This window comes from Scyliorhinus torazame, chromosome 10 (assembly GCF_047496885.1).
Source record: "Scyliorhinus torazame isolate Kashiwa2021f chromosome 10, sScyTor2.1, whole genome shotgun sequence".
In the NCBI taxonomy this organism is placed as follows: Eukaryota; Metazoa; Chordata; class Chondrichthyes; order Carcharhiniformes; family Scyliorhinidae; genus Scyliorhinus; species Scyliorhinus torazame.
In genome coordinates, this window is record NC_092716.1 from 243264142 (window position 1) to 243277344 (window position 13203).

Sequence of the window (13203 nt, forward strand, 5' to 3'; positions counted from 1 at the left end):
CTGACAATCTGAATACTCTCAGTCTGACTCAGTCTGCATACTCACAGTCCCACTCAATCTATATACTCACGGTCTGACTCAATCTGATACTCACAGTCTGACTCAATCGGTATACTCGCAGTCTGTATACTGACAATCTGAATACTCTCAGTCTGACTCAGTCTGCATACTCACAGTCTCACTCAATCTATATACTCACGGTCTGACTCACTCTATAGACTCACAGCCTGTATACTCACAGCCGGAATACTCACAGTCTGACTCAGTCTGTATACTCGCAGTCTGTACACTCGCAGTCTGTATACTGACAATCCGAATACTCTCAGTCTGCATACTCACAGTCCCACTCAATCTATATACTCACGGTCTGACTCAATCTGTATACTCACAGTCTGACTCACTCTATAGACTCACAGCCTGTATACTCACAGCCGGAATACTCACAGTCTGACTCAGTCTGTATACTCGCAGTCTGTACACTCGCAGTCTGTATACTCGCTGTCTGTATACTCAGTCTGTATACTCACAGTCTGACTCAATTTGCATAGTCATAGCATGTGTACTCACAGTCTGTACACTCACAGTCTGACTCAGTCTGTATACTCACAGCCTGTATACTCACAGCCTGCAGTCTGTATACTCAGTGTGTATACTCACAGTCTGCAGTCTATATATTCAGTCTGTATACTCACAGTCTGTATACTCAGTCTATATACTCACACAGTCTGCAGTGTGTATACTCACAGTCTGTATACTCACAGTCTGTATAGTCACACAATCTGTATACTCAGTCTGTATACTCACACAATCTGTATACTCACAGTCTGCAGTATGTACACTCAGTCTGTATACTCAGACAATTTATATACTCATAGTCTGCAGTCTGTATAGTCACACAGTCTGTATACTCAGTCGGTATACTCACACAGTCTGCAATCTGTATACTCACACAGTCTGCAGTCTATATACTCAGTCTGTATACTCAGTCTGTATAATCACAGTCTGTATACTCACACAGTCTGCAGTGTGTATACTCACACAGTCTGTATACTCACAGTCTGCAGTATGTATAGTCACACAGTCTGCATACTCAGTCTGTATATTCACACAATCTGTATACTCACAGTCTGCAGTATGTACACTCAGTCTGTATACTCAGACAATTTATATACTCATAGTCTGCAGTCTGTATAGTCACACAGTCTGTATACTCAGTCGGTATACTCACACAGTCTGCAATCTGTATACTCACCCAGTCTGCAGTCTATATACTCAGTCTGTATACTCAGTCTGTATACTCAGTCTGTATAATCACAGTCTGTATACTCACACAGTCTGCAGTTTTTATACACAGTCTGTATACTCACAGTCTGTATACTCACAGTCTGTATCGTCATGGGAATGTCTCTTAAAGAAATGTTTTTGTCTTATCACATGGCTTCAGTGATGTCTTTGTGTGGGCGGAGCTGAGTTGGTTTTACTTGCGCTTTGGTTTGGGGTTTGTTTGTGGCTCTGAGTTTTTGCTTTCGTTTTTACATTTGGCTGCAGTAGTCAGAAAGAGAAGTATCTTGGCCTGTCTCTCTATCTTCATTTTAAAAGCTGTTTCCAGGTTACTTGATAACTTAAAAATTATAACTGTTTTCTGGAAGGAATTGAACCCTGACGTGTTGGAAAGGAAACAAGAGTGTCAATATCAGGTCCTGAGTGCTGTGTGCTGGGCCACACCTTTGAAAAAGGATTTCTGGTTTATGGGATCTTGTTATTAAATTGGAACAGTTAAAGGGGGGAATTTCTTTTTTAGAAAATATTGAGGCATTTATAATTTTAACATTTTCACATTTTAAACAATAGAGAGATCCAACACACACACAAAATAACACACAATAACATACCCAACTCCCCCCAGCTCTAACCCTGACTACCCATACATTAGATTTCCTGCCCTTATTCGTCACTTCCATGCCTCCCCTTTACCCACCATCCCCCATCCCTCTTCCTGCTGATGGTCAATTCTCCTTGAAGAAGTCGATGAACGGCTGCCACCTCCGAGCGAACCCCTGTAGTGAACCCCTTAAGGCGAACTGAATTTTCTCTAGCCGAAGAAGCCCTGCCATGTCACTGACCCAAACCCCCGACTTTGGAGGCTCCAAGTCCCTCCAACCCAGCAAAATCCGTCTCCGGGCCACCAGGGAGGCAAAGACCAAAATGTCGACCTCTCTCCCCCCCCCTGGGCTCCCAGATCTTCCGACACTCCAAATATTGCCATCTCTGGACTCGGGAGTCACACCCTCTTCCAGAACCTCTGACTTGACATCTGAAAATGCCTGCCAAAATCCCCTTAGCCTCGGACACGCCCAAAACATATGTGCATGGTTCGCAGGACTTCCCCCACACAGCCCACATCTGTCTTGCAACTCCTCAAAAAACCTACTCATCCGGGCCATAGTCATATGAGCCCTGTGGACCACCTTGAACAGGATCAGGTCAAGCCTGGCACAAGACGAGGATGCATTGACTCTCCTCAGGGCCTTCTCCCATAACCCGACTTCCAACTCTCCTCCCTGCCCTTCCTCCTACTTCCTTTTCATATCCCCAATTGGAACCCCTTCCCACTCCATCAAGTTCCTTGTATATGTCCGAGACCCTCCCCTCCCCAACCCCTGTTTTTGATATCACCTTATCCTGTAGTTCCCTTAGTAGGAGGCAAGGGAAGCTCGGGACCTGCCTCTGAACAAAATCCCGTACCTGCAGGTACCAGAACCGGTTCCCACCCGGCAACTTAAACTCCTCCTCGAGCTCCTCCAGGCTTGGGAAACCCTCCTCAATGAAGAGATCCCCAAATCTCTCAATCCCTGCCTGCTGCCACCTCTTGAAGCCCCCGTCCAGCGCTCCCCGGAGCGAACCAGTGATTATCACAGATCGGTGACCACACTGACGACCCTTCCAGTCTCATGTGCTGCCTCCATTGCCCCTTCACCCTCAGGGCTGCCACTACCATTGGGCTTGTGGACTACTGAGCCGGCGAGACCAGCAGGAAGCCACCGCCACTCGCTCCCACACCGACCCCTCCCTTACTACCCATTTCCTAGCCATCGATATATTGGCTGCCCAGTAGTAATTGCTCAAGAACGATCTTCTTCACCCTCGGGGCTGTTCCGGTCCATATAAAACCCGAGATCGCCGTATTCATCTTCCTAAACAATGCCTTGGGGATGAAGATTGGAAGGCACTGAAACACGAAGAGCAATCTCGGGAGGACTGTAATTTTCACAGTCTGTACCCTCCCCGTCAATGACACCGGGAACACGTCCCACCTACGGATGTCCCCTTTCATTTGCTCAATAAACCTGCCCAAATTTAGTTTATGAAGCTGACCCCAGTCCCTTGCAACTTGAATCCCCAGGTACCTAAAACTCCCTCCCACCATTTTGAACGGCATCTCCCTCAGTCTCCTCTCTTGCCCCCTTGCCTGGATCGCAAAAACCTCACTCTTGCCCATATTCAGTTTGTAACCTGAGAACCGACCAAATTCCTCCAGTATCCCCATAGTTCCTGCAATTCCCCCCAACGGGTCTGTTAGATAAAGGAGCAAATCGTCCGCATAGAGTGAGTCACTATGTTCCACCGCCCCCCCGCCACCAAATGTTCGATGCTCTCAGCGCCATTGCCAAAGGCTCAATGGCCAGGGCAAACAGTAGTGGGGAGAGTGGACACCCCTGTCTCGTCCCCCGGCACAGACTAAAATATTCCGATCGAACCCGGTTTGTCCTTATATTCGCCACCAGAGCCTGATATAGCAACCGGACCCAATCCACAAATTCCTGTCCAAACCCAAACCTTCCAAGGACATCCCACAAATACTTCCACTCCACCCAATCAAAGGCCTTTTCTGCATCCATGGCCACCACCACCTCGACCTCGCGCCCCTCCACAGGCATCATTATTACATTTAGGAGCCGCCGAATGTTGGACGTCAGGTGTCGTCCCTTAATAAATCCCGTCTGGTCCTCCCCTATTACCCCCAGAACACAATCCTCTGTGCATGTGGCCAGGATCTTTGCCAGCAATTTCACATCCACATTTAGCAGGGAGATTGACTATATGAACCACAGCTCTCCGGATCCTTAACCGCTTCAAAATAAGGAAAATTGATGCCTGCGATAGCCTTGGGAGGAGCACTCCCAGCTCCTTTGACTCATTAAAAGCCTTTACCAGGAGTGGCCCCAACAGCCTGGAAAACTTTTTATAAAACTCAACCGGGCATCCATCTGGTTCTGGGGCTTTACCGATTGCATCGCCCCCCCACCCGTCTATAACCTCCCCAAGCCCAATTGGGGCTCCTAAATCCTCCACCAACTCCTCATCTATCCTCGGGAACTCCAGCACCCCCCCCCCCCCCCCCTATACCCCCACAAAATCGCTTCATACCCTCCTCCCCGGCTGGGGGTTCCAATTTATACAATTTACTGTAGAACTCCCGAAACACATCGTTCAATCCCGCCGGATCCAAAACCACCTTCCCCCCTGTATCTCTCACTTTCCCAATCTCTCTCGCCGCTTCCGGTTTCCTCAGCATCCTGCTGGCTTTTTCCCCATTCGTACACCGCCCCCTTTACCCTCCTCAGCTGTCCCTCCACCTTACCTGTGGACAGGAGCTCAAATTCAAGCGGCAGTCTCTGACGCTCCTTCAAAAGCCCATCATCCAGAGACTACGCGTAAAATTTTGCCTACCAAACTGTCCAACTCCGCCCACTCGGCCTTCTCCTTATGGGCCCGAATTGAGATTGATTTTCCCCCCCCCCGAATAACCGCATTCAGTGCCTCCCAAACCACCCCCACCGAAACCTCGCCCGTGTCATTGATCCCTATAGATCCCTGAGTGCCCCCCCCTCACCCGCTCACATGCCTTCTCCCCCGCTAGCAGCCCCACATCCAATCTCCATTGCAGGCGCTTGGCCTTTCCTTTGCTAATCTGCAAGTCCACCATTGTGGGGCGTGGTCTGACACAACTTTTGCTGAATATTCAGCATCTACTACCTCAGCCAGCAGCGTTTTGTCCATGCCAAAGAAGTCTATTCGGGAATACACCTTATGCACATGGGAGTAGAATGAAAACTCCTTACTCCTCGGTCTCCCAAATCTCCACAGATCAACCCCCCCCCCCCCTCCCCCTCCCCCCCAATCAGTCGATGTGAATCTCGGTCCGGCATCTTCTCCAGTACCTGTCTAACGAACTCAACGTCATCCCAGTTCGGGGCATATATATTTACCAATACCACGGCCATTCCCTCCAGCTTCCCACTAGCCATAACATATCTACCCCCGGGTCCGTTTATATATTCTATATTCGCCACCTCGAATTCCACCCGCTTATTAACCAAGATTGACACCCCCCTCGTTTTACAGTCTAACCCCGAATGGAACACCTGCCCAACCCATTTCTTCCTTAACCTAATCTGATCCCCAACCTTCAGGTGTGTCTCCTGCAACATAGCCACGTCTGCCTTCAGTTGCCTCAAGTGCGTGAACACACGGGCTCTTTTGACTGGCCCATTCAGTCCTCGAATGTTCCACGTGACCAGCCTGGTCAGGGGGCACCCCCCCCCACCCCACTCCCCCCCCCCACCTCCCCCCCACCCCCCCTCCCCCCCACCCCCACCCCACTCCCCCCCCACCCCCCCTCCCCCACCCCCAGCAACCCCCCCCTCCCCCACCCCCCCTCCCCCACCCTCCCCCCCCTGTATACTCAGTCTGTATACTCACACAGTCTGTATACTCACAGTCTGTACTCAGTCTGTATACTCACAGTCGGTATACTCAGTCTGTATACTCACAGTCAGTATGCTCAGTCTGTATATTCACAGTCTGTATACTCACAGTCTGTATATTCAGTCTGTATATTCACAGTCTGTACTCAGTCTGTATACTCACAGTCGGTATAATCAGTCTGTATACTCACACAGTCTGTATATTCACAGTCTGTATATTCACAGTCTGTATATTCACAGTCTGTATATTCACAGTCTGTACTCAGTCTGTATACTCACACAGTCTGTATACTCAGTCTGTATACTCACAGTCTGTATATTCACAGTCTGTATTCAGTCTGGATACTCACAGTCGGTATACTCACACAGGCGGTATACTCAGTCTGTATACTCACACAGTCGGTATACTCAGTCTGTCCACTCACAGTCGGTATACTCACACAGTCTGTATACTCAGTCTGTATACTCACACAGTCTGTATACTCACACAGTCTGTATATTCACAGTCTGTACTCAGTCTGTATATTCACAGTCTGTACTCAGTCTGTATATTCACAGTCTGTATACTCACACAGTCGGTATACTCAGTCTGTATATTCACAGTCTGTATACTCACACAGTCGGTATACTCAGTCTGTATACTCACAGTCTGTATATTCACAGTCTGTATTCAGTCTGGATACTCACAGTCGGTATACTCACACAGGCGGTATACTCAGTCTGTATACTCACACAGTCGGTATACTCAGTCTGTCCACTCACAGTCGGTATACTCACACAGTCTGTATACTCAGTCTGTATACTCACACAGTCTGTATACTCACACAGTCTGTATATTCACAGTCTGTACTCAGTCTGTATATTCACAGTCTGTACTCAGTCTGTATATTCACAGTCTGTATACTCACACAGTCGGTATACTCAGTCTGTATACTCACACAGTCTGTATACTCACTCAGATACTCCTCCGCTGACATTGAGAAGCGATCCCCGTTCATCCTGCCGGCTCCGCAATCAGGCGATGATAACCGGGCCGCTTTCCCTCAGCTCCCCCAGCCTGCCGCTTCTTCCGTTACCATAACAGCGGCTTCCCGGAAATGTGCCGCTGCTGATCCACCCGCACAGCACAGTCCCGAGCTCCGGTTCCGCCCGCAGCCCAGAAACTGCCCAGCCCACCCTGCCCGGCTCCCGCCCAGCTCCTGCCCACCCAGCCCAGCTCCCGCCCAGCCCCTGCCCGGCCCCTGCCCAGCCCAGCCCCTGCCCAGCCCCTGCCCACCCTGCCCAGCCCAGCCCCTGCCCACCCTGCCCAGCTCCCGCCCGGCCCCTGCCCAGCTCCCGCCCTGCCCTGCCCGGCCCCTGCCCACCCTGCCCAGCTCCCGCCCAGCCCCTGCCCGGCCCCTGCCCACCCTCCGCCCAGCCCCTGCCCACCCTGCCCAGCTCCCGCCCAGCCCCTGCCCGGCCCCTGCCCACCCTCCGCCCAGCCCCTGCCCACCCTGCCCAGCTCCCGCCCAGCCCCTGCCCACCCTCCGCCCAGCCCCTGCCCAGCTCCCGCCCAGCCCCTGCCCGGCCCAGCCCCTGCCCAGCTCCCGCCCAGCCCCTGCCCACCCTGCCCAGCTCCCGCCCAGCCCCTGCCCACCCTGCCCAGCTCCCGCCCAGCCCCTGCCCACCCTGCCCAGCTCCTGCCCAGCCCCTGCCCACCCTGCCCAGCTCCCGCCCAGCCCACCCTGCCCAGCTCCCGCCCAGCCCCTGCCCACCCTGCCCAGCCCCTGCCCACCCTGCCCAGCTCCCGCCCAGCCCCTGCCCTGCCCTGCCCAGCCCCTGCCCACCCTGCCCAGCTCCCGCCCAGCCCCTGCCCTGCCCAGCCCCTGCCCAGCTCCCGCCCAGCCCCTGCCCACCCTCCGCCCAGCCCCTGACCTGCCCAGCTCCCGCCCAGCCCCTGACCTGCCCAGCCCCTGCCCAGCCCAGCCCAGCTCCTGCCCAGCCCCTGCCCAGCTCCCGCCCAGCCCCTGCTCCCTCGGCCCAGCCCAGTACCCGCAGCAGCCCAGCCCCTGACCTGCCCACCCTGCCCAGTACCCGCCCCAGCCCAGCCCAGTACCTGCGACAGCTCAGTACTTTCCTAGCCCTGCCCAGTCCAGTGCAGCCCAGTACCTACCCAACCCAATACCTGCCCAGCCCAGCCCAGTACCGGCCCAGCCCAGTACCTGCCCATTTAAGAAAGCTATTTAGCTCAGTGGGCTTGGCAACTAGTTTGTGATGCAGAACGAGACCAGCAGCGCGAGTTCAATTCCCGTACCAGCTGAGAATTCTGAATTCTACCTCTGGGTACCTGAACAGGCACCAGAATGTGACAACCAGGGGCTTTTCACAGTAACTTTATTGCAGTGTTAATGTAAGCCTACTTGTGACAATAAAGATTATTATATAATAAGAAGATTAGGTGGGGTTACTGGGTTGCCGGGATGGGTTGTAGGTGTGGGTTTGGGTAGGGTGCTCTTTCCACGGGCCGGTGCAGACTTTATGGGCCGAATAGTCTCCTTCCGCACTGTAAATTCTATGGGGCAGCACAGAAGCATTGTGGATAGCACAATTGCTTCACAGCTCCAGGGTCCCAGGTTCGATTCCGGCTTGGATCACTGTCTGTGCGGAGTCTGCACATCCTCCCCGTGTGTGCGTGGGTTTCTTCCGGGTGCTCCAGTTTCCTCCCACAGTCCAAAGATGTGCAGGTTAGGTGGATTGGCCATGATAAGAAATTGCCCTTAGTGTCCAAAATTGCTCTTAGTGTTGGGTGGGGTTACTGGGTTATGGGGATAGGGTGGAGGTGTGGAACTTGGGTAGGGTGCTCTTTCCAAGAGCTGGTGCAGACCCGATGGGCCGAATGGCCTCCTTCTGCACTGTAAATTCTATGATAATCCTAGTACCTGCCCAGCCCAGCTCAGTACCTGTCCCGCCCAGTACCTGCCTACCCCAGCCCAGTACCTTCCCTGTCCATCCCAGTTCATCTTAACATCGTAAAGAAAATAGCTTATAATTACCAATTAAACGATGCTTGACAATGAAACACAAAATTCAAACTGTTATCTTTTATCTTCACTCAAGCAAAACCCATCTCAGGTCAAAATCCACTTTTAAATGCAGCCAACCCAGAAATACTTGCTGTAAGGAGATGCCTTGGATAAGCCACTTTGAGGAAGACTGATCCTGCAGGAACCAACTGCAGATTCTTGCCTGTATCAACTACTGTTCAACGTGACAGACTTTTCAGAAACTGCTGTTACGTTCACGGACAAAATCTTTTTAACTAAACTGATTTGAGAAAAGCTGCTGCTCTGTGTCCAGTCAAAATATACCCTGGCTCCTGCCATTAACAACAGCATCTTACTAAGGTAAAATACAATGGGTGCGATTCTCCGTTTCTCAGACTAAGCATTGACGGCGATGAAGAATTCGCGACAGAAAAACTGGCGCCAAACCTGGATCGATTCAGCAACCGTGGAGGGGCTCGCAACACGTGGAACACAATCAATTTCAATGAAAAACGGTGCAGGATTCACTGGGTCCGTGATTGTGACTCGGGAGGCCTACAAGCTGCAGCCACACATACACATTACAATCCCTACGCACACTTATCCCAGCCAACAAGGTGGCACAGGTTGTGCTGGCACCCACCCATGCAGCTGGTGCCAGAGGGACATGTATGCGATCCTGCGCCCCAAGTTCATAGTGGGTTGTCAGGGCATGCACAGCTGCATGGCTGCCTTTCTGGCTGTGGCAATGGTGCTCCCTGTCCATCCACCCCAACCCCACAGCCCACCTCTTGCCCCCCCCAGCCCTGGCAGAAGCCCGCCCGGCCAGCAGCACAACTGTCAGCAAACTATGGTGATGTTGGACACTTTCCGTACCCCCCTCTCTTCCCCCTCAGGAGCCATGATGCCAGTTTCACAAAAGCACAAGTGTACCGCGCAGTCAGGAACTCGGCTCATCGGAGGCGGAGCATCACGGAGGCCCCGGAGAATACCGGGTCAGGCCCGCTAACAGTATGCAAATGGTATCTACTGTATATGGGTTCCGGAATGTATTGACGTCGCTGTTGAGGTAACAGAGAATAGTGATTTGGGGTCAAGTCACAGTGGTTAGGTCCCAGGTTCGATTCTCGGCTTGGCCCACTATGTGGAGCCTGCGCGTTCTCCCCGTGTCTGCGTAGGTTTCCCCCGGGTGCTCCGGTTTCCTCCCACAAGTCCCGAAAGACGTGCTTGTTAGGTGAATTGGACATTCTGAATTCTCCCTCAGCGTACCCAAACAAGCGGCGGAGTGTGGCGACTAGGGGCTTTTCACAATAACTTAATTGCAGTGTTAATGTAAGCCTACTTGTGACACTAATAAAGATTATTATTATTGGTAAAAATCGGCACCCGCCCTGATTTTTGCATCGGAACCTATTCTCCACCCAATCGCGTTTCGCGATTTTGGCATCAGCCAACAGAGAATCCTGCCCAATATCTCTAATAATATACACCCTGCGGAATCCTATTTCTCGAAACAAAACTCCATTAGCCCTTACGGTTACGATACTTTAATTGCATCTCTTGTAGCCAAAAGGTCTGGCTGCCTTGCAAACCAGGATTTTTAAAAACACTACTGCAGCAGTCACACACACTAACCCAGGTTTTTAACCCTTACTGCACCAGGTACATATCATACAATATATCTGATATTCCTACATTCACCACAATCTTGTAGATGGCACACACCGCTGCCGCTGTGCATCTGTGGTGGTGGGGGTGGATGTTGAAGCTGGCAGATGGGATGCCATTCAAGCTGGCTGGTTTTCCCTGAAAGGTGTCAAGCTTCTTGAGTGTTGTTGGCGAAGCGGTGATCCAGGCAATTGGAGAGTATTCCATCAGAATCCTGATTTGTGCCTTGCAGATGGTGGACAGGCTCTGGGGAGCCAGGAGGTAAGTTACTCGCCACAGAATTCCCAGTCTCTGACCTGCCCGTGTAGCCACAATAATTATATGGGTGGTCCAGTTCAGTTTCTAGACAATGGTAACCCTCAGGATGTTGACTGTGGGCGATTCGGTGATGGTAATGTCATTGAATGTTCAGGGGACATGGTTGGATTCTCTCTTGTTGGAGATGGTCATTGCCTGGCACTTGTGTGGCACGAAAGCTCCCACAAACGGCAATAAGACATTTAAAAAAATTAATTTACAGGACGTGGGCATCACTTGTTAGGCCAGCATTTATTGCCCATCCCTAGTTGCCCTTCAGAAGGTGGTGGTGAGCTGCCTCCTTGAACCGCTGCAGTCCTTCAGGTGTAGGTACACCCACAGTGCTGTTAGGGAGGGAGTTCCAGGATTTTGCCCCAGCGACAGCGAAGGAACGGTGATATATCCCCACGTCAGGATGGTGAGTGACTTGGAGGGGAACCTCCAGGCGATGGGGTTCCCAGGTATCTGCTGCTCTTGTCCTTCTAGATGGTCGTGGTCGTGGGTTTAGAAGGTGCTGTCGAAGGAACCGTGGGAAGTTACTGCAGTGCATCTTGTAGATGGTACACATGGCTGCCACTGTTCGTCAGCGGTGGCGGGTTTGAATGTTTGTGGAAAAAGCAGAAATCAAGCGGGCTGCTTTGTCCTGGATGGTGTCGAGGGTGTCGAGTGTTGTTGGAGCTGCACTCATCCAGACCAGTGGAGAGTATTCTATTACACTCCTGACTTGTTGACAAGCTTTGGGGGGGTCAAGAGGTGACTTACTCGCCGTAGGATTCCTAGCCTTTGACAGCCCTGGTAGCCACAGTATTAATGTAGCTAGTCCAGTTAGTTCCTGATCAATGGTAACCCTCAGGATGTTGATTGAGGGGGCTTCAGCGATGGTAATGCCATTGAATGTCGAGGGGCGATGGTTCGATCCTCTCTTGTAGGAGATGGTCTTTGCCTGGCACTTGTGTGGCACGAATGTAACTTGCCACTTGTCAGCCCAAGCCTGGATATTGTCCAGGTCTTGCTGCATTTGGACATGGACTGCTTCACTATCTGAGGAGTCGCGAATGGTGCTGAACATTGTGCAGTCATCTGCAAACATCCCCACTTCTGACCTTATGATGGAAGGGAGGTCATTGATGAAGCAGCTGAAGATGGCTGACAATCACCACATCAACTTGAGAGGGCTCACAGTTCCTCAGTTTAACATATTTTCTGAAAGACAGAACCTCCAACAATGCAGCACTCCCTCAGTCCTGCACCTGAGTGTTCGTCCTGATTTTTACGTGAAATCTTGGGGCTATATTTTATGATGGGAAGAGCTGGCCCAAGATCGAAGGCCCTCATGGATCCCACACTCAGGTAAGTTATTGGGTGGGGGGGAATCGGGCATTTTAGGGTGGGGGGGGTGTTTCGCAGTGCTGTCAGGGAGGCAAGAAGGGGATAATATCTTTGGGAGGGTAACTTTACGATTCAGGGCCACACCCCAAAGGTAGTACTCGCCTGTCTTCCCACCCTTTTAAAAACTTTTGAAAGAATGAGCTTCCCGGATCTCCACCTGCCTGCCCACGGCAATCATGTTATGGTGGGCAGTGTATAATATTGGGGCCTTGTAAACAAGCACTGACCCTTAATTATACATTTGCATATGGCAGGCGGACCCAATTTTGGCCCCTCATCTGTACAATAGGGGAGAACTATGGGTGGTGAGAAGGTGGTGGGTTATCCCCATTCATATTTTACATGTCCCCCCAGTACCCACCCCATCAAAAATATGCCCAGTGACGGAGGTGTGGGGGTGGGCGATGGGTCATATAGTACAGCCCATGGAGTGGGACCCAAAGTCACAACCTTCTCGCTCACAGGTGAGATCGTTACCATCTGAGCTATAACTTAAACCAGTCAAGGAGAATAAAAACCAACAGAACAAATAACATCAGAAGACAGAATAAAGGATGTTAAAAATGATACGTCTTTTGGCATTTTGGCATTTGGCATTTCGCCACATGTACTTGCTTTCCCCATTCCTTCCACAAAATTTTGTGTTCTCCATAATTACGACAAATAATTACTGAGTTGGGAGTGACAATGCTGAAATATATAAACAAGCTTATGGAATGTAAATCAGTGAAAATCATGCTCAAACTGTAGAATGCTCTATCAGACTGGAATATTATTTCTCCTTATTCTTTTCGCGAGAGATGTACGTTTATTGCCCATCCCTCAGTGTCCTTGGGAAGGTGCTGGTGAGGCACTTCCTTGGAGCGCTGCAGTCCATGTGTTGTAGCTACACCCAGAGTACGGTTAGGGATGGGGTCCCAGGATTGTGTCCAGCTCACATTCAAGCAGGAAAGGTGGTGCAGAGAACAACCGGAAACTCAGTTATTGCTGGGAAAAAAAGGACTGTTCACCTTGAAATGAGGTGACATTATAGAGATCAATAAATTAAGATAAGGGTA

General features: G+C 51.2%; 1 protein-coding gene across 3 annotated transcripts in view; it reads right to left on the reverse strand.

Moving 5' to 3' along the window:
- cstpp1 (centriolar satellite-associated tubulin polyglutamylase complex regulator 1) overlaps window positions 1-6909 on the reverse strand; it is a 427611-nt gene extending 420702 nt beyond the window's left edge. The window contains exon 1 of one of the 3 annotated variants that reach the window (XM_072466623.1): window positions 6724-6909. In XM_072466623.1, coding sequence (XP_072322724.1) covers window positions 6724-6766 — 43 coding nt within the window. In that variant the 5' untranslated portion in view covers window positions 6767-6909. The remainder of the gene's footprint in view (window positions 1-6723) is intronic. The other 2 variants (XM_072466624.1, XM_072466625.1) reach the window with 2 other exon arrangements.
- Between the last annotated feature and the right edge of the window lie 6294 nt (window positions 6910-13203).